General features: G+C 40.6%; 1 protein-coding gene across 1 annotated transcript; it reads right to left on the minus strand.

Annotated features, from left to right (window-relative positions):
• Positions 1-7: 7 nt before the first annotated feature.
• On the minus strand, positions 8-17,017 carry LOC118700469 (patatin-like phospholipase domain-containing protein 2). The gene is made up of 9 exons (XM_036404957.2): positions 16,741-17,017; positions 11,822-12,054; positions 11,407-11,472; positions 8,517-8,726; positions 7,380-7,440; positions 5,034-5,252; positions 4,585-4,717; positions 3,293-3,409; positions 8-2,230 (listed from the first exon to the last, which is right to left on the minus strand). Exons 1-9 carry the CDS (start codon positions 16,925-16,927, stop codon positions 1,939-1,941), a joined length of 1,518 nt encoding a protein of 505 aa, XP_036260850.1. The 5' UTR covers positions 16,928-17,017; the 3' UTR covers positions 8-1,938.
• Positions 17,018-21,521: the final 4,504 nt, after the last annotated feature.

Genomic DNA, 21,521 nt, shown 5'->3' on the forward strand with positions numbered 1-21,521 from the left:
ACCATGGTAACAGAGATTGTGTTTTTATTTTAGAAAAAGTAGACAAAATGGGAGCTGTGCCCAACAGAAAAAGTGGTTAAGGTTGATTTAAATGTAGTTAATAGAAGTATTCCAACAAAGACCAGAAGCAAAACTTGGCATTCCCGATTTAATTCTAAAACAAACTTGTAATGAATGAAGACAATTTAAAACAGATCTTATATATTTTAATTGTAGTTAAGAGTAACAATTCCAACATTTTTTCTTGCAAGTCTGATGATATATACACCCAAAAAATGAACAGAAGAGTTGAAGTAAAGTAGCACCAGCCTTGTAGAGTACGGAAATAAAGAGCTCAGCACTTCATCCCCAACCTAAAATCCATTTGAATATTGTAAAATGCAGCACTCCAAGCTTAGGGAAATCACAACTGATAGACTGTTTGAAAGGTAGGCCCAATTCAAGTGCTACATTTTGCCCGAAGCTCACACTCCCATATTCCAGCTCCAGAGCATCACAATCCAACCCCTTTCTCTGAACAAGAGGTCCTCAAGCAGCTTTTCCCTGGGTTGTACAGAATTCCCTCTCAAATGAAAAGCTTCCCAAGGTCACATGCTCCCCCCAAACACATGTGCAAATCAACTTTAAAGCCATTATTGTTTTCTTCTACTGAAAAATTGTACAAGACCTGATAAGCCATGAGAACAGCAATTAATCCTAACATTACTTTCCTTCCCAGATGCCCTCATCCACTAATGCATTGTCTTTGTTAAAATCATGCAGAACCTTTGTAGTGGAAATGATTTAATCTGCCATTTCTCAATAGAGGTATGATTTGGCTAAATTTTCTACCTATTATTTGAGACCTCTGCAGAGCTCCCTGAATATTGATACTTCCACCAAGCTTTACACTTTTGCTGTGCCTGACAGTCTTGGGAAACTTCCTTTGGGTCATCCTACCTCACTGAGACAGGAGGGACATCTTTCTTTTTCTTCCTTTAGCAACAGGTAAGTGAAAGAAGGAAAGAAAAATCTCTGAAACTAGAGGGGAAAAATACCCCAAAAACAATGGGGCAACAATTAGAGAGACAACCTAAACATCATTCACCACTTGCTATAAATTGATTTTTTTAACATCTTCTGTGAAGTTTAACACCTTCTCCACATACTGCTTGCTACTAACCACAGTCACTATTTTACCTACTTTTCAATACCTGATCAAGTATTAAGCCTTTATGTTAAGTTCCAAAAAAAAAAGAAAGTCCTCTGAAGTCACTGAAAGTGTACTTGTTTATACTTCAGGGGAAGGTGTCCCATTTCTCATGCCATTTTTTCCTGAAGTACTTCAGGAGAGAAAGAGACACAGAGAAAAGGTAATAGGAACTGCAGAGTACATACAACAACCTAGAATAATATTGTTCCTACAGTATCTTCTGCAGACAACTTTCCATAAACACAACAGTATATTTAAATATAAGGCAAATGGACACTGGAGGCCACTAAGAAACTCACTTGTGTATTCCTCTTAAGGGAGTAAAAATCTAATTTCATTTAAGTGCTATAAAAGTAATCCTAACACATAATATTGTTAAGAATTCCATTTAAAAAAATGTTTTGTTATCTATGCCTGTTTGTCTAACAATCTCTTTACAGAATTTATATTTTTATGCTGGAAGGAATTTTTAAAAAGATTTATTTCCAGAGAGACACTGTTTAACTACAAGTCTCAGTAGAGCTGATTGAGCTGGTGCTTCGACAGAGCTATAATCTGTTACTTAGTATAGCAGCCACTGTTTTTATAATCCTTAAAACAGTAAGAGTCCCAAGGCAGATTTGTCAGGAAGCTGTAAACAAGTAATTTCCCAAGACTTATTGGCAACAAACAAAGTGATCCCTAGTCTAGGTTTTAATTTTCTCTCCCCAATTTCAATTTTGGAAACTGTGGGATCTACTTCCCTATTAATACTCTGGAGCAGTTTGGAAACTTGTCTCTGAGGAAGAGTCAATATCTATTTCCAATGCAGATTCATCAGGATTTGGGAGGAAATTAGGATAGGACTTCAAGTCAGACTGCTCCTGGATATCAGCAGGAGCATTTTTCATAGCTGACTGCATGAAGCATGAAGATTCCCAGAGCCAGCTCTCAATGTGTGCAGCAGAGTGAGGCATTTTAAGGTGGCAGTATGAAGAACGAAATTCCACAGTAGATGGGACAGTCTGACATTTTCTTAGTGATGCATAATTGTCTTTCCTGTTTAAAAAATAAGGAAGGAGATTATTAGTGTTTCAATGGCATTTTTGTCATGTTTACAAATAGCAAATATTCCCAAAGGCCATCTCTGCATTCGACTTTACAATCAGCTTGTTATCACTAACCTGAACAACTGGAACAGAACTTGTCTACACTAAACCAGCACTTGAATCACCAGGTTAGCCTTTTCCAATTTGAGAAACAGGAAACTGAAGTTTTAGCCAAGAACACCCTATTTTTTTAAAAAGTTTTCTCTTCTCTCTTGCAGTGCTTTTGGGGAAAAAAAAAAAAACAACTCCAAACAACAAAAACCCAACAAAACAACATGCTACAACCCCTCTCACAAACAAAAATACCTCAACTTGCCATACACAGACACTTCAACACTGCTTGAGCTGCTTTTCCACAAGGAAACCCGTGTTTCTGTTTAATTGTGATGCAGTGAGCAAAGAACCCCTCTTAGAAGTTATTTCTGAGATAAACTTGTGATTCTGTGTCTTCCCAAAGCCTGACTCAGATTAAGAGACTCAGGATTGGTAAATCTGGAATATGAGAGACTGCTAAATAAGGGTAAAAGCAGGAAGGTGGCAATCCCCAAATTTATTCACAGAATTCACAGAACGACTAGGTTGGAAGAGACCTTCAAGATCATTGAGTCCAATCCATGCCCTAACACCTCAACTAAACCATGGCACCAGTCTTTTATTAAACATATCCAGGGATGGTGACTCCACCACCTCCCTGGGCAGACCATTCCAGAACTTTATGACTCTTTCCATGAAAATTTTTTTCCTAATATCCAACCTATAGATATTGCGGAAAGGAATCAGAAATATCACTAAGAAGGAAGAAAAAACACTGGATTACATGTGCTATCAAGTAACTGAGGAGAGGACAGTAGGATCAATAGCAAATATATCCAGAGCTACATTTTTGCTCAGAGAGATGCCTCAAAGGCCAACTAGTGTTGGCTTTTCTTATTCAAGAAAAGACTTTAACTGATTTCAAAAATAGAGAATTTCTAAAACTGCATCATTTGAATGCAGCAGCACTGTACTTTACCTGGCTGTACAGAACAGCTTGCTTTTAGCCTGGGCATAAACTGTGGCAGCAATCCGAAAAAGCTGCTCCTGCATCCATCGAACATCAGCAGGCATGTCAGGAAACCAATTCACCAACCTGCAGGCAAAACCAAAATGCAGCTTTTGTAAGCAGGAGATTTAATCTCAGTTATGTTTTTACACACCCTGTCCCACATCCAAAACAGCTTTTTTCTCCCCAAACCAACTCCCCTAACCAAGGTGTCTATTTCTTCTCTCTTGAATTCCCTTTTAACCCTTTCACCTCTCTTCTACAAGCTAAGAAAAGGGGCACCACAAATCACTGCATCTCTCAGTGGCTGACCAGTGTGTGCATTCCACACCCTGTGACCAGCACAGGAATCCTGCATAATATTCCTGTCTCCAAGACCTTTGTGGTAGGAACTTTCTGCTTACTTTAAAGCAAGGTAAAAGAGAAAGAACAAAAGAAAAGCACAATGGGAGAACAAAGAGAAGGCAAAACAAGAATAATGTACCAATTGTACATTTTTTCTTTATGATACCCCTTAACAGGAGTCAGGAACATCAGCGTGGGACAAGGAGGAAAGCCCCACAGAGACATCTGGAGAAACTTGCTGCCTCCCCATCCACCAAAAATGGCATGGAAGTGCCACATTCAGTGGCACAGAAACAAAATACTTCACTGGAGTTCTATATGACTTGATTACCAGAACTATTTTTTGAAGATTTTCTAAAGATAGTCATGACATCTGCTGCTCAAGGACTGGAATTTCCTTAAGCAAGCACAAAGATTAGAATTCACGGTGAATTGAGCATAACTTCTCCTTGACAAGAATTGAAACTTATCAAATTAAGCCCTACTTCAAGAGCACAACTTTCAGTCAACCTAAACAAAACTGGTAAGAGAATTTACATGGTGAGTAAACAGTGGATTTCACTCCAGACTTCAGAAAGAAGCACAAGAAGGATGTGGAGAGAGCTCAGATACCCCTGCAGAATATAGTAAAGAATGTATTCCTGGAAAGCACAACTAAGGCTGCTTCTTTTGAGCAATTACAAGGTAGCTATTAGTAATATGAGTATATAATTTAAGAAGCTTCTTAATATGTTTATTTATCTAGTCTTGGATTATATAGGCTTTAGGATGCATCACATAGGTAGAAATAATGGGTCTTTTGACAGTTACCATTTGAATTATTGCATCCCAGAATGCCCCCAACACTGAACAAGCTCTCAATGAGCACATTTCCAAAATGATGATAATTCTAGAAGAGTTCTTTACAAGTTCCTTACCGTAAAGCGACCGAGTAAGCAGACTCCACTGGGAGCGTGTACGGCAGCATCAGGTAGGATATCACCCGCATGGGGAACAGTTTAGAGAACTGAGCATAGAACCCATTCTGTTCTTTACACGCTTCCTGCAGTGCTTAAGAATAATAATTTGGGAAAAGATGTTACACTATCTGAAAGCAGTTTCAATAATTTTCACAGAATTTTGTAATATCCAGTCAAGATTATCAAGTGTTACTGAATAAAGCTCAGTTGGAAATGAAAGAATTAATCTCTTACCATAAACTTTCTCTATGATATTTTAAAATATGGGAACACAGACTCATGACACAGGGACAAAACACACTATCCAGAACTCCTAAGCAATAAATCTAAGAATTAATGTAAAAAAAGGAAAAAAAAAAGTCAAAGTTTGCCACTCAGAGTTAGAGGAAACAGCCTGAAGCATGTACCTTTACGAAGTCTGGGAGGTAGACTCTCAAATATGCTCTTCTCCAAAGGCCATGGGTTTTGCTTTAGCTGGTCGTTTAAGCTGGTCATTTTCAAAGTTTCTACTCCGTTATTTTCTGTCAATTTTCTTCTCTTCACATGGTCAAGGTGTTGTTGTGCAGCCTCATGGTTTTTTTTTTTTGTGAAGGACAAGTGGATATAAATTGAGTCATTCAGAATACCTGAAAGAGTCAAGAGCTTTCACTTAGGTTTGATCCACAGGTCTCCTGAGTACCTGTACAGAACCTGAAGTCTGTGTGTCTGAGCAAAGATCTATCCTGAGGGAACAGCATCATCCACCCCATGTCAAATGCATCTGGCTCTTAGGATCCCACAAATGTTTAATCACAGTGATGGCCGTTCTGAAGGTTTAGGTCTTACTTTAAAACAGGTTCTAAAGAGAAGGAAAAAAGTGAACAATTAAGTGAAACTGCCCCGGAAACACACAGTCATTTACCAAAATTGTGTTCCTGCAAAAAAGCAAAGGATTTAAAGGAGAGGAGGAAAGCTGATTTAATATGTATTTGAAAGAAAACACCTAAAACACATCATATATTTGGGAAATTTGACATGCCAAGTATCACATGAGCACTTTGAGGCATTACTACAAAAGGGTTGAAAAGGAAAGCAACTAGTTACAATATTTTTTTCAGTTGTATCCAAAGTACAGATCTAAATCAACATGGGTTGCATTGCAAAACTGGTGCCAATTAAGAAACAGCACTGATAACTACCTTAGAAACAAGCACTGGATCACAAATACAAAGAGAAAAACACAAAAATTTTATTTACACTTGATTTCCAGAAAACAATTTTAAAATTACATATGAAACAAGACTACCAAATTTGAATAGAATCTATACCTGCATACAACAGAACCTAACTGCAAGTACTAGTAAAAGACAAGTGTCAAAAGAATATACAGTGAATTTAGCAAAGGAAAATATTTGAAGTGTCACAGATGGGGGGAGGGGGGAAATTAATTCCTACAGCTGAAATAATAGGAAAGGTGATACATAATGAATGACCTTGGAAGGGTTATAATTATCATTGATTAAGCTTGACGCAAAACAACCCTGTGACAGAATAAAAACAAAGTTGATCACAGGATTAGCAGTGTGAAAAGGAGGACAATAGTGCAATACAGAGAGAACATGGGGCAGAGAGACCAAGGAAGAACTGCAAGGAATGTCAGATATTAGTGTCAGATGGAAACTTGCATACAGGAAACCTGTGGGTGCAGGACAGCAACAGAACCCAGCTCAGCACAGACAACCACAAACCAGAGGCTCTTTGTAGAGTTTGTGCTTTTAATCATGTTGTAAAAGCTATAAAGCAAGACTTTCTCATTAAATAATAATAATAACACATAATAACAACTTTATAGAAAATCAAGCTCATAAGCAGAATTGTGAGGTTCTTCAGTGAAGAGAATTGTTTCAAGACAACTTGAATATTCAGTAACCAGGTATCAGCAGAGTACATCAATGACTGCTCACATCCTGCAGCTGGTACTTTCTGTAAGAGTGCAAAAGTCCTATTTCTATTCCCATTCCTGTGATCTGACCCAGTACCAATTTGCTTCTGCATCCAAAGACTACAGTGCCCAGGCACATTTAACACATGGTTAACTTCCTCCTAATATCAAGTTACTGTTTTCAACTTGTTTGTCTCAAAGCTTGCAGAGCAACAATATTTATCAATATAAAACATGTTATTAGAATTCTAGGAGTAGAGTAGCAGAACTCGTAATTCTTCTTCCTAAACTTATCTGGGTGTCAACAACTGCTCCATCATAAGTTGTCATCTTCTAAAGTCTTGTCTCACACAGGCGGTTTGTCTGTAACTGAGTTTTTATTGTTGTTAGCCAGCTCCCACTTCTGGACTACCAGAAAATCACTTGGATGACAGCAGAGTGGAGGTAATAGAAGATACAGTTTTCAGAGGAGTGGGAAGCAGTAACCTATACCCATCTTGCACAATTAAGATAAAGCCAAGTAATAATATGATTTGCGTAGAACTGGAATTCTTTGGAAATTTCACTTAACATTTACTTCACACAGATTTGACAAAACTCTGAAAGTTCAATTTTTGTGTGGCACAGTTCACCTCAGGTGAACTATAACTGTTGCATTTCTACAAGAATGAAACTATCAAGATCCTTCTAAAATTCTCAAAGACCAACCCCCTTCTTAGCTACACACAACCCTCTCACTCTTTTTGTTTGTTTTGATCTGGGGTCTTTTTGTTTGTTTTTTAAACTTAGGTTAAGACCATATAATCAGTAATTATCTGAAAGTTTAACATACCATTCTCCTTCAAGAATTTAAGAGCATCCAAATATCCCTGCTCACAGATCTCTCCGAGCACCTGCAAATATAGAGTAAATGAGTCAGACAAATAAAAAGAAATTTCAACTTCAGATCAACAGTTTGCAGAATAAAGAGCCACTTTCCTCCACCTTCCACTATTGTAAGAAAAAAAGCTACCTTAACAATTGCTGGAATACAGCAGATTCAGATTAATATGGCTACTGTGATGATGAATAAGTGATCATGTACATTAACTTGACTTTCAGCTGTTAAAGATGCACCGAATTATGGCATTCCCACAGTTTGGAAGACTTCCCTCTTGTTTCCTTGATTAGCTCTTCAGAAGCTGCTAGCAGCAATGAAACAGGGTATTTGGAGTGTGTCAATTCCCCTCATTCCCTCCCAGTGTTTCTTACTTCCTAAAGCTTTGAAAAATCAGCTGTGCAATTCTAATGCTCAGGCTCAGACTTATCTTTGCTATGAAAATATCTTTTACCAGATGCAATACTACCTCACCTACACAAGGGTACTAGTAAAAGAAAAAAAAAATAAAGCCTGCATAAGTGGAATTTAGAATTTGTCTTGAAGTGGTCAAAAAGCCTGCAGCAGTCAGAAAAATATATCTGCAGCAGTCAGAAAAATTGCTTCTTTGCTGTACTATATCCCAAGCCAGTTGAAAAGGTCTGGTTTTATTTTTCCAATTTTCACAACAGCAATTCAAGAGCATTTCCCTCTTCAGCTCTGCAGCTAACAGCAATAAGCAAAGTTTAAAGGCAACTTGCCTGTGACAAGTATTAATTAAGATCTTGACAAAACCATGAAACTTTAGAACTTCTAATTTTTTAGCAGGCAAACATTTAAGGACTACAAACTGACAGTAGTTAATTTCCCAGTGTTGATTTTATGGTAGAATCCTGTGACAATTCCCAAAAAAATACTGAAAGCCAGTAGCTGGATATGCATTTTTAGTCTGAGAGAGACTAAAACCAAGGAGGACATAGACAAAACATGAAAAAATAGAAACAAGATACATCCACAGAGAAGTTTATGTGACTGGATGAAAAGCTAGGACACTGCAACTTTCTGCAAAAGCTTTCATGTGGAGAGATGAAGCAAAGGAAGGCAGGGGCTGACCTTGGGTTCAGGTGGAAAGAGTGCCTGTGTTAAGCGATAAAGGTTGCCCAGGCTGAACTGAATGCTGGTGTTGGTCACGTTCATCTCATGGAAGTTGGCTGACTTGCCCTTGGGACAGATGTCACACTCCCCAGCAAAAGGGGACACTGTGATGGTGTTCTTACACTCATAGTGAGGCAAGTTGTCACTGATTCCTCCGTCCACGTAGCGCTACAAAAAGGAGCAGAAAGAACACATCTCAAGGGCTGACAACGTCAGAGCATCAGTCCCCCATGCAACCATGAAACAGCACTTAAGGCTGTAGCTTAAGCCTGCTGCTCCCAAGCTAAACATTTTGAGTGGCATGATCTGTTCTCTAAAGCCAATAAACATTCCTACCTATAGTTCCATAGGCAGTGAAAGCATATTCCCGTTGGGATTTTTCAGTATGTTTTCTAAAGATGATAATCCTACACAACTCACAGAGAGAAGCAGCTCCATGCTTCAAAGTTCAAGTTCCAAGATACTAAACCATTCTAACTTGAAAGTACTCTTCATAATTAGAATTTGATAAAAAAGCATCAAAAAAGATTTGGACATAAGGAAAATGTGAGTAAAAACGGACAGTGCTTCAGAAAAATTGCCAAGTCACAGACACCTGTTGTGCTTCGTGTGCAAGTTTCAGGTTATGCTTTTGTCTCCTTCACACTGAATCACCCATTTCTGTAGTTTTAATACATCACCACCTCAGACATTTTAAGATCCAAGCCCCAAAATGCTCTGTTTTGGGGTAACTACTGTCTAGTGCAGCAGCTGCAGTGGCTACAGACAGCCCCCTCCACTCACTCGCAGCAGCCAGCTTTCCAGTGGGCCACAGGGAACTGGTTTGCTCCCACACCACCAGCTTTGCTGGGTCAGAGGCTGCATTCTCCTCCTTCCTAGAAGGGCAGCAAACCAAAAATTGTCAAACACAAATGTAACAGAGCACTGATTCGAGCAGGAGCAACCTGGATTATCAGTTTCAGCTGCCCTGATACTCAGGCCCTGACCATTCTGAGTATCACATTAGGAAATTCTGAGAAACACATTAGGAATTAGGAAGAGGGCAGTTCATGACCTGTCAGCTTCCCAGGATACCCTCTGGACCCAGCAGCATGCAGCTCCTGCCAAACTTTAGGTGTGTAATGCAATCACTAAAGTACAAGTGAAATCTCCAAGTCCTTCATGACATAAATAAAATACAACAGGTCTGGCAAAGGAGGACCCTTCTCATGAAATTATTAAAAGGTGGAAGTAGGAAGTACCTATCTGAGTCACTGTTCTACTGATCTAAATGATTTTCATGATTTGGAGTACCTACTCAGCTGTTCCTCCAAGTAATTTTTTAAATCTAAAACCACTGCTGTGTTTGAAAGAAGTAAAAAAAAACAAATGAAAGCCACCACACCCAGAAGCTTTTGAATTGGCAGTTAGATACACCTTTTAAATGTTATCCTTAAGCCTTTGTTTTACAGTATATAGGCAGGAATCCCAAGCAGTAAACAGCAAAGTGCCCCAAAGTTTACATTTTTGACATTCTGTTGTGCTTAAGCCTATAGGAGTCATGCCAATCATATGTAACTGTGGTATTCTTACCAAGTTACATCAAAAAATGCCTCCTAAGCATTAAAATCATCTAGAAATAATTACAAAGAGTGAAATATTAGAATTATGCCTTCCTTTCCCCAAAATATGGCCAAATAAAGCATCCCTTGTATGTTTTTGTACTCTGAACTAAGCCTTTTAAAATAACATTGTTGTCTGGTGACAAGAACTGAACAGCCAGATTAGCCTGGATCCACCTAAACCTTGGATGTAGTCCAATGTCCTGTTTTCATAACACCTTTAATCTGGAAGAGTTTAAGGAGACATACAAGGTTTAGAAGTACAGATGAAGAAAATCCCTAGACAGTTCTAATCACTTTTGCTTAAATTTCAGCATGAAGAAAAAAAATAAAAACCACAAAACCATTTCACATCCATTATTGACCTTTTAACACTTGCAAATTGCCTTGAGAACAGTGTGTAATCAAAGACATTTAAAGTTTTCTTTCTTCCTTCCCTTCTCCTTGTGCAAAGAGGACCAGAGGTGGAGAGAAAGGACATGTAAGTGAATAGAACAGGGTAACAAAAAGCCACCGATGTCACTGCCTTGATTTGAAATGCAGATCTGCTTCCAGACCTGTAATTATAACATCTACAACAAACCATGCCAACTTTCCTGCAGTTTTTGTCTCTAAAACAGGGGATTTTAGAGAGCCCAGTACAGCCATGAAGTATTAAGAGGCTTTGTAACCAGCTGTTCCTGGGAAGCAACAGAACTTACTAATATACTGATATTTTGCCTCTAAAAAGTAAGCTTTCTTACACTGAATACAAATGCCAGAAGGCAATGGAAAGCTTTGTCTGCACCTAACTGAACACAGAACTTTTATTCCAGTTGTAAGGTAGATATCCCTACAGGCAGAACAGGAAGATACACAATAAGCTATATTACAAGACATTTTTTTCAAAAATTATAGGTGACTCTTCCTGTAAATTTGTGCAGGTGAAAGAGCATCACTTCCTTCAATAAATATTTATCCATAGGTTACATACTCGTTATATTATATCTTTTTCTTTTATTAATGAATTTTATGAGGCAGAGGAGGGACAGAGACAATAAGTGTGTTAAATACATGTGTTAAAATACACATAATATCTTCCACACATTCAGTGTTCCTGTCTTTTTTTGGAAAGTTGTTACAGCTACAGAACTGGAAGCAATGATGACGTTATTTACTTTACAGTAGGATAACAAAAAACCCCACATGCATTCTTAATATTTTAGAAGAGCCAGAACTATTTTTAGATCTTAAAAATAGAGACTTACCACACCTCTAAATGATGGTGGAATGAGACCACAATAAATAGGGACAAATGAACTACAGATTAAAGCCTGTAAGAAAATGAGACCATAAAAATTAAATGTTAACAGTTCCATTGCTGACATAAACATTTATCTTTATAAAATAAATTCTTATTCACTAAGGCTAGATCCACTGCACTTTTAAGGCATTTTTCCTTTTTTATGACTGATCCCTTGCACCTCCTCCCTAAAACAGTTCACAGACACAATGACTGGGAAAAGCAGTACATGAATCTGGTTTAAAAATGCTTGAATTCCTCTTTAAAACACTGTCAGAATAAGAATATCTGAAATGCTTAAAGCAGAAAGAAGTTTCTAAAGTAAGTATAGATGTAAAGTAGGTATAGAAGTTTCTAAAAGTTGCCAAAAAGAAACATACCTGTATAACTTCTTCTTTAGAGTTAAAATTAGATATCAAGGCGTTCTTGCCATCTGATACTCTGGTTAGTGAAATACACAGTCTGCCTGATGACAATTGGTGCGTGTTTTCTGGAAGATTTCTCATCAGCCCATCTCTTATTATCTTTATCACATTAAAGGAAGGATGAAGAGGACCCAGATTTCGCTTTCTAGCTTCTTTGGCTAATGCCAGAACATCTGCACAAGCCTGAGCTGGAAAGAAAATGCATGCATTTAACAGCAGAAACACAACCCACATTTGGACTAATAAAGCATATCTAGAGCTCCAACTTATCTCTCTTAGTACTAGAATGAAAATGCAAGAGCTTTTTAACAGATTAAGTAACTGCCCAACATGGTTAAGGAGTTTAGGAGTTTTCTGAGAGACAAAAAAAAAAATTTAAACTTTCAAAAAGATCTCTTGGTGAAGATTAAGCTACTTATATGTCATTAAGATGTAGATTCTAAGTGTAAAATACCCATATGTCACACTTGTTATAGAATTAATCATTCCAGAAACACATTTTTTGAGGGGAAAAAAAAAAAAAGATGAACCAAACTTAAGGTTTCAGGGTACAATTTTTCCTCATTGATACATAAAAACACTAAAGGGAGCATGAAGTGTGATCTAGTAGGAATGCCAGGTAGGTGCACTTTTACAGTAACAGACACATTATAATCTTCTCTCCAATTAAATCTATGTTTGGGAACTTCAAACCACTACAGAAGACAGGACTGTCCCTGAAGAACACTAATATCTTCTCAACATTTTAGTCACAGGAGGAAGATCAGCTCATCCACCTGCAATGGTTTGTTTGAACTTAGAATGTCACATTTCTCCAGGACACACTTTGAGAAAATTGCTTGTAATTTGGTAAAGGAGAGGGTGGAAAGCTTAAAGTAACACCTTATCAACCTGAGTGATAGGCTTCTAAAAATATTTTCAGAACTTGCATACTTGAGCTTGCTAGAACAGATAAATTAAATGTATCAGTTTAAATGTGAGCACTGCACTGGCAACAAATCTGCTTAAGCCTTTGAGCACAGATTAATGTCCAGAAATATTACATTTCTACAATGTTATTCCCCTCTCAAACAGCAATAACTAAACATTTATCATTCTCAACCAAGAGTCTATGTCCAAAAGAGCATCTCTACAAAATCTGAGGTATCAGACACATTTTGTTTTTACCACTTCAATTGTTTCATTCCATCCTCACAGAGGGAAATCCTGGGCCACAAATCCACTGACACAGGTAGCCTGACACCAACCCCACTCCAGAAGGCAGAAAACAATTTAGACAAAGCTAACTGTTCATGGTTAAATATATGTTTATCTTAGTAAAACACATTTTACACATAAATAAAAAATTTGCACAAGTCACATTCTGACCAGTGACAAACTTACTTCCAAAAGCAGAATCAGGCAGTTCTAGCAGTTCTAATTTTCCCTGCATCCAGATACTCATTATCAACTCCTTTTTTTTATTTAGCAATGCTCAGTCTTCTAAACTTTCTAAAAATAGCCACACTGCAGGAGCCTGAGATACTGAACTATCAGAGCTCTGGCCAGGAAGAGCAGTCTTGGAGCATACGCAATAATTACCATTTCCAATATAAATACTTTGGAAAGCTTATGCACCAAGCAAGTCACTTGCTTTTTCTAAAATACAAACCAACACATACAATTTGATTTAGCAGTTACCCATTGTCTCCACATACAAGAATTTCTATGCTCAAAGTAGTTCATAGGGAAAAAAAAGACAAAAAAAAGCTGACATATTTTGTTTATTGTAACTTACTTTAAACCCTGGAAGGGCTCCAAATCAAGGGGAAAAAAAAAAAAAAACAAAAAAGGAGTTCTATCTAAGAGTATGTGATATTAAACACTGAAAATTTACAAAGCTTTTTGTTAATAGTTCAACAAAATGTAGTAGTCCAACTTCTTTTCAAAGTAGTCCAACTTATTTTCCTTCTCCCTTCCTTTCCAACAGGACTAAAATACAGTTACCTCTTAGGCTGGTGTATTCCAAAACAGGAACTTCTCCAAAAGGGACTAAGGGCTAGAGCTCAAGTCAAACTGGGATTTTAGACAGGTCTTGGTACATCTGTTTTATTTTTGAAACACAGGAGAGCTAAAGAAATTCATATTCCTAATAAATTGAACTGTTTCCTGTTATAGTTCTGCATTCTTATTTTTAATTGTTTGTTAACTATTCATTCATTTCACTGAGTAAAAGCTGACATTGTATTTGCAGCCTGCACTAAACCTGCTCTCTCTAAGTGCCTCACTGGAATGGATGATCACAGCACCATCAAAATACGAGATCTACAGGACATCCACAGAGTGCAACTTTAACATTCCAGTTTGGAATAGCCTGGAATGCACTTCATCCTCAAAACAATCATGGCTAAGCTTCCCAAATTTAATGAGAGAAACCTCTTTGTCAGTCTATAAAAGTACACTTTTTTTCTCCATTCATGAGAAGAATGTTTGTATTTATCCACTTTTGAAGTTCCACAGACTCACCACCTATCCAGCAGGTAATCTGAGTCAAAGAGAAAACCTTTCACTTAAAACATCTGGCTGCAAGGCTGTAAGAAATTAAATAAGCACTTAGATTTCAGCCACAACCCCTGCTCACAGATTTTCACCCCCTGTTTTGTGTGCACTAGCACACAGACCAGCTCAGGGCTGGGTCCTGGCAACCCCCAAACATCTCCATGTGTAGAGATCCCACAAGCTCTCTGGGAAGCTGTTCAATTATTTTACCACTCTCATAGCAACTGTCTTTTCCTTACACCTCATCTGAATTTACCAGGTTTCAGCTTGTGCCTGCTGCCTCTCATCCTTCCTCTCACCTCTAGGAACAGCTGGGCTCTGTCTACCCACAGGAAAATGCAACTGTGATAAAAAACCACAGGACTTGCTAACACCTCCAACTACAGGAACCACAAATACTGCACATTAATATACATCAGAGTAAGAGAGGCATACGATACAAACTCACAAAATATATCTTATTATCACTGTTAAACAGAGTTTCTTTATACCTTATTTACCATCCTCTGCTTTCACACAAGTTAACAAAACACAGCAGCTAGAAACTCAGAGAATTAGCATGGGAGTACCTTATTAGTTTTGTCAATTTACAGTAATTCACAAATTTTAGAATGTAGATTGTTTTGAATTATTTTGCAAGTGATGCCTTTGTTTGGGTTTTTTTTCCCCCAGTAGAAACACACTTGCCCATGGAATCTGCTACCTTGGACAGTGACCACACACAAATTCTATTAGTTAGAGAAAATCAGAAATCTCAGTTGACATATGAGATTGGTAATAATTGGGAAAGGTAATAAATTGTTTGAAATCTACAACTCTTAATTATTAAAGTGCTAAACCATTTAAAAGCTGTTATTAACTCATACTGCCAAACAATATACATTTTCTGGGCTCAGGAGTGCTTCAAATATTTAAGACAGTTTCCTTCTCAAATCATTTACAATGACTTAAGACTTAAAACTTGGTATGTTCTGAAAATACCAACTATTGGGGAAAAATATGATTTGTTTCAAAAGCTAATAGCAGGCTCACAATAACTCAAATGTGTCATGTTTGGATATTACAGCAAAAAAGGTTAAGCAGCACAAGTTTACTGCTAAAGCTTTGAAGAAATTAAGCTTATATGCTAAAGCTCGGGAGCTAAAGCAGCAGGGACAAGCATTGCTCTCCTGCTGCTTTACTTACAGAGAACTTCTGCTTGTTTCTGTCAGTGGAGTTTTTCCTCAGAAATTTAAAAGCAAAACCCACAAACCTCTCCAAATTCAAAAGAGGTACTCATTGTTCTCCTCCTCTTCTAAGACGAAATCTGAATTTACAAAATTCTCTAGTTCTAAAGCAGTCAAGGTTGCTGCTAGCAAGAGCAATCAGTATGGAATAATGAAATAGACAAGTGGATTCCTTTAGTTTAGAAAGAAAACCATTTTCAGATATTTCATATAGTTTTTTAAACTGCAATCCTGTTGCTTGTCCTAAACACCTCGATATATTGATAGCTTTTATCAAGTTTAATTCATTAGAAAAATGTATATTCATGAGCCCTAAGTACGTAAAAGTAAGGTGTATTTTTAATACTGCTAGAAAATAGGTGTGTATTTCACAAAGCACACTACATTCTTTTTCAAACTAACATCTTTAATCCGGCATAAATACAACACAAGATTACCTCTATTGTTTAAATAACAATTAAAATCAGTGATTTTAATCAATCTACTGTTTCTAGCCATACACCTAAACGACCTTTGCAACATATACCGTGCCCAGATTAGAGAGGAAAAGCACGTTAAAGCTAACCTAAGCCCTGACCTTAACTCTCTTAGCCTTACCCCAGAAAGGAGCAGCTTTGGAGGAAGCAAGATAAAGCTGCCCGGCACTTCACGTGCAGGGAGATAGATGCTCCATTTCCCAGCGAAGCGCAAACACTTTGTTTACAGCTGATGGCGGGGCTGGCCCACTTGCTCTGGAGGGTGTGAGGGCTCGACTGCCTCCCGCTCTCCCAGGTAACTCCTGGACTTTGGACAGCGGCGGCGAGAGCAGCCCCTCAGGGGGACACGCACGGGAGGAACTCCGACCTTTCGGCTGCGCAAGTGTGCGAATCGGACCGGGCATCGCCAGCATCATTCCCTGCGCCACGGACCCGCTCGGATTTAATGCCACCCACGGGCACACGTTTTAGGGATGAAGAGAAGCAGAGAATCGGAGCCAGCCCGGCCCAGCGAACCCCGCGGCCCGACCCCGGGGCCGCGCCCGCCCTCCCGCGCCGCACCGGGCCCTGCTCGCCGCACCTGGCCCTTCCCTGCCGCCCGCCTCGTCCCGCTCCCCCCGGCCCCGCCGCTGACCCAGAGAGCCGCCCCCGACGAGGACGGCGCCGGCGAGCGCCCCGGCGGAGGCGCCGTAGATGTGCCGCGCGTCGCGGATGATGTGCGGGGCGCGCTCCTGCAGGCAGGTGGCGGCGCCAATGTGGTAGACGCCCAGGAAGCCGCAGCCGGCGAAGGACACGCTCCAGCCGCCCTCGCGGTCCAGCATGGTCGCCGGTGGGACGCGCGCTGTGGCGGGCGGGGACGGAGCGCTCCGGTGACGGTAGCCGCAGCCCGGCAACTGAGCGCGTCCGGCGCGGCCGCTCCTCGCGTTACGCGACGGCCGCGCCCCCGCCGCCGGCCGCGCCGCAGCCAATCCCGAGCCGCCGCTCGGTGGCACAAGGCGCCCCCAGCCAACTAGAGGGCAAATGCAAATTAGGCCCCGCCTTCTCGCTCCCCCGTCCTGGGTAGGCGCAGTGCGATCCGCGCCCTGGGCCCCGCGTCGGTCGCTGACGCCGTTCTCCGCAGCTCCGCAGACCCGTCGGTCCTCCCAGACCCGTCGGTCCCCCCAGACCCTTCGGACCCCTTGCCTCGGGCAGCTTCCGCCGGTACCCCAGCCCTGCCTGTCTGCCAGTCCCGCCCCGAGCGAAGCGGTCCAGAGGGGCGCGGCCCGCCCACAGCCCTTCCAAAGCCGCACGGCGCCCGGTGGGCTCCGGGGTTCGTGACGTGCAGTGGGGTGCGGGGTCAGTGAAGCAGAGTGTGTCCGGGTCGGTGGAACACAGTGGGTCCGGGATCAGTGGGGCACAGTGGGTCCGGGATCAGTGGGGCACAGTGGGTCCGGGTCGGTGGGACACAGTGGGTCTGGGATCAGTGGGACACAGTGGGGTCCGGGTCGGTGGGACGCAGTGGGGTCCGGGTCGGTGGGACACAATGGGTCTGCCATCAGTGGGGCACAGTGGGTCTGGGATCAGTGGGGTCCGGGTCGGTGGGACACAGTGGGGTCCGGGTCGGTGGGACACAATGGGTCTGCGATCAGTGGGGCACAGTGGGTCTGGGATCAGTGGGACACAGAGGGTCCGGGTCGGTGAGCTGGGGTGCCGGCAGCCGGCCGGGCCGATCGCGCCGTGATGCGCAGGTAGGAAAGGAAGGGATCTGGGATCTGCCAGGCACGGCGGGCAGCGGGAGGCGGCACCGCTTCCCCAGCCCCTGCGGGCCGTGGGAAGTGCGGGCTTAGCAATCACTCCAATTATCCATGGCTCAAATGAATCCACTGGGCCAGCGTGTGCAGGCATTCAAATCGCATGATCTTCTCTGTTTAATACTCCTGAACTTAAAGAAAATTCATGATGATAGTAACACTAGGCTTATAGCGGGAAAATTATAGAATAATCTGCTTTCAGGTTGCAATTTCAATCTGCAAACAATTCTATGTTCGTGTTCTACCTGCATTTTACAGAAAGAAGTTCAAGCAAAGCAGCTAAATGCCATCTGAAGTCTAGAACAGCATCATCTAGCAGAATTTCAGTAGTACCAACTGACTGATGCATCAAAACTGTCAGGTAGTGGTGGACTTCTGGAGGTCTTGTAATCTTTAAGACTCTGAATATCTCACGCTTTGAGCTCTGCAGGCTTATTTTCCTAAACAACAGTTCAGATATTTCTGTGTAGTGCTGCATTTCAGGCCAGAGATATGCTCTAATTAATTTTCTCCTCAAGTCCTCTTAAATGCATCTGAACATGTCCAGGTGGAGTTTAGCTCCCTGTAAAAGGGGCAGGTTTCCTCTAAAATCTGTAAGAACTGGCATTTGTATGTGATTCTGTCACCACAAATCCCTGAGTTCCCATTAGGCTCACCCTGCAATGCTGGTAGAGATTGAGTAGCTCAGAAGGGAATTCACTACAATTACCTTGCCCAGCAGGGAGCTCCCCAGGGCTCAACTATGAAAATAAAACAGAGAATAGCACCTCTGAAATACTTGAGGATTTAATTGCCTCACTCAGGACTGCAGAAATCCCCTTTAGCTACCTGCATGCAGCATTGCATCATAACAATGGGATGTTGTAACATCCAAGACCCAAGAGGAGTTCATGCTTTCCAAATACACCTAGGAGAGGTGTATTTGGTGGAGAGGTTATGTTGTGAGACGTTTTATTAATAGAAAGCACTGCCATGATGAGAGCAGAATTCAAGCTCTTTTTAAGTGGATTTGAAGCCATAATTCTGGCTCTAAGTGAGCACCACAAGCACTGGGCCATATTTCCAGTTTTCTCACTTCTAAGTAACTCTCTAGACACTTCTGTCTTGTTAGGCCATTCAGCTTCATCTATTCACCATTTCAGTGAGCAGAGCAGGGAGTGTCTTAATCCAAATCCTGCCTGTCTTTAAGGTGCTTCCCATTATTTAGGAAGAAGAATTGAACCCCTTTCAGTTCACAGGGAAGGAAGGAGCTGAAAAGATGAAACCAGATCTCACACTTCCTAGAGGAGCCTTCTTTCATTAAAAATGTGATTGTGACTCCTGTAACTTTTCCATTCTCTTCTAAAGGAAGGGCCTAGCTGTGCTGTATTTTGTATTCACTTCATGTGTGCTCTCATGCTATTTACTCAGACCATAAGTGTGGGAGAATACCATTTCTTAATCCATGTTTTGGAAAATGGACACCAAGGTGTTCAGAGAGGGACATTTCTGGACATTTACAGAAGTCTGTCAGAGCCAATTAAATGGCAGGCAAGTAGGGGGTTTTCAGAACATTATCACATCAATAGGTTTTTCAGGGCTAAGCTCAGTTTTGCTGGTAGACATCAACTCTGTTTGAAAATGTTTTTTTAATCCCTAAACTCTCACTAGAAGGCTGTTCCTGAACCACATTTCCCAAATAGTCAGGAGGAGTCCTATTTCTCCTGTAAAATGGCCAGTTCATAACCATCTGCTCCTCTGATTTGGGTCCTTTGACATTAGTATCTCCTGCATAACACTGACAGTGGAAAGAGTGTTATGCAGGAGTTTTATTCCCTTTATTACCCATTCTGTGACACTCCGTGAGCTGAGCTCCTCTGGCTTCCTCTCATGACACAGGTGCTACAAATGCTCCCCAACCAGTAAAGCAACTGGTCCTTCAGATGGGGCTTCTCTAGAGCTCTACACAGTCCTTGCTAGGGAAGCTGAATCACAGATTCTGATTACTTCTACTGTGATAAACTGGTAAATCCAGGTCCTTCCCTATCTCAATTTACATCAATGTTTTTAAATGTATTGCACTTCCCTCAGTACACAATACCAAATTTGTTTCTAAAACTAGTGTCCCACATATGCCCAGCCTTTTTCACTATCTGTGTCTTCTTGGGCTGCTTTTAACAGAAAGTGCAATTTCTCTACTACATCATCTCTAGTTCAGCAAATAACATCTCTTGCAAGAAAAAAAAAAGGGCAACAAACAAAAAAATTTAAGCTAAGGTGCATAACAACAGGATGGATCCCATCCAAGAAAGGTGATACAACCTTGTCACAAGTACTACCAACCCTACTGCAATTGTACAAGATGCAGTTTTGAGATATATATTAAGTTTATATCAAGGTTTTAATCAAGTTCATAGTTTATATCAAATATTGTTGACAAGTATCGTGTTTTTTACCAAGAATCACTCCATGTACTATATGCTGCAATATGTGTTGCATACACATCTTAAATCTTTTACTGAATCAAGACAATAATAATTTTCCCATAATTCCAGGAATATGAAGCAAGGCCTGAAAGGCCTCGTGATGAAAATCAAATGTATTTCAGTGGGGTTATAATCTACCAGGAAACCTGCATGCAGCTTGCAAACCTGTAAGCAGACACTGACCCAGCCCAATGTCTGGCATATGAACTCCACAGACACACCTGTGTGTCATTGGTTTGTCATTTAACCACCCTTCATCCTTTCCATTTAGCAGCTATGTTAATCATGATACAGGCATGCCATAAGATGTGGACTAAATAAAACCTTTCGTGCAAAAAGAGAGAAACTGGTAGTGTACTTGTAAGGTGTCTTTAATTCCTTAGGAGAAAAGTACCATTTAAATACCTGCAGGTAGCTGAAGGCACATAATTTATGGGAAAAGGAACCACATGGAATGGAGCACTAGCAGGAAGTGACAAGCAGTACTGGGCAGGTAACAAAATATCAGGTCTCAGATTTTGGCCAGCTGTGTAAATCTGACAACAATTTCTGTCATCAGACCAAGAGGTTCAAGAAGTTACTGCTAAGCCCTGCTTGGAAACAACAAATGTTTTCTATGATTTTTTTTTTTTTTAATTTCAGAGATTCATTATTAAAGCATTTTAAAAGAGATTGATGTAGCACAATGGCCTTTTTCATGGGGAAGGTGGAAGGGGAGACAGCACCTGCTAGAATTTCTGGAGCCCAGGACACTTGCCAGTGCAGTCTGTCATGTGTGTGTATCCTTGTCAAGTGATCATCTACCTAATCTAAAAATATCAAAGCCTCATCTCTGCCTAATACCTTTCTGGAAATGCTCTGCTGTGAAAATTTTCTGCAGAATCACAAAACATTTGTTGGCAAAGTTTAGGTGCCCTTAGTGGGTAATGCAGCCTTGGTTCATGATAGAAGGCCTTGCTCTCCTCTGCCTAAGAGAACCCAAAAAGGAAAACCAAGGGATTGCTTTACACTCCCTTTGAGATCTCTTATGTGGGATGCTGCAAGTTTACTCCTCTTGTTTCGGTGCATGGAGGGGAGAAAGAATGTGAGCTCTGCTGTCTTTGTTATTCAGGTAACTGCTGCTTATGTTCCTCTGAAGATGCTAATTTGTCACAGAAATT

The sequence above is a fragment of the Molothrus ater genome, chromosome 5 (genome assembly GCF_012460135.2).
Source record: "Molothrus ater isolate BHLD 08-10-18 breed brown headed cowbird chromosome 5, BPBGC_Mater_1.1, whole genome shotgun sequence".
Classification (NCBI taxonomy): domain Eukaryota; kingdom Metazoa; phylum Chordata; class Aves; order Passeriformes; family Icteridae; genus Molothrus; species Molothrus ater.

Coding starts and splice junctions, on each gene's coding strand:
- LOC118700469 (XM_036404957.2), bottom strand. CDS start 16,927: ATGCTGGACCGCGAGGGCGGCTGGAGCGTGTCCTTCGCCGGCTGCGGC. Junction 5,253..7,379: donor TAAATTCTTGAAGGAGAATG/GTATGTTAAACT, acceptor TGACTCTTTCAG/GTATTCTGAATGACTCAATT. Junction 3,410..4,584: donor GCTTACTCGGTCGCTTTACG/GTAAGGAACTTG, acceptor TTTTGCCTGCAG/GTTGGTGAATTGGTTTCCTG.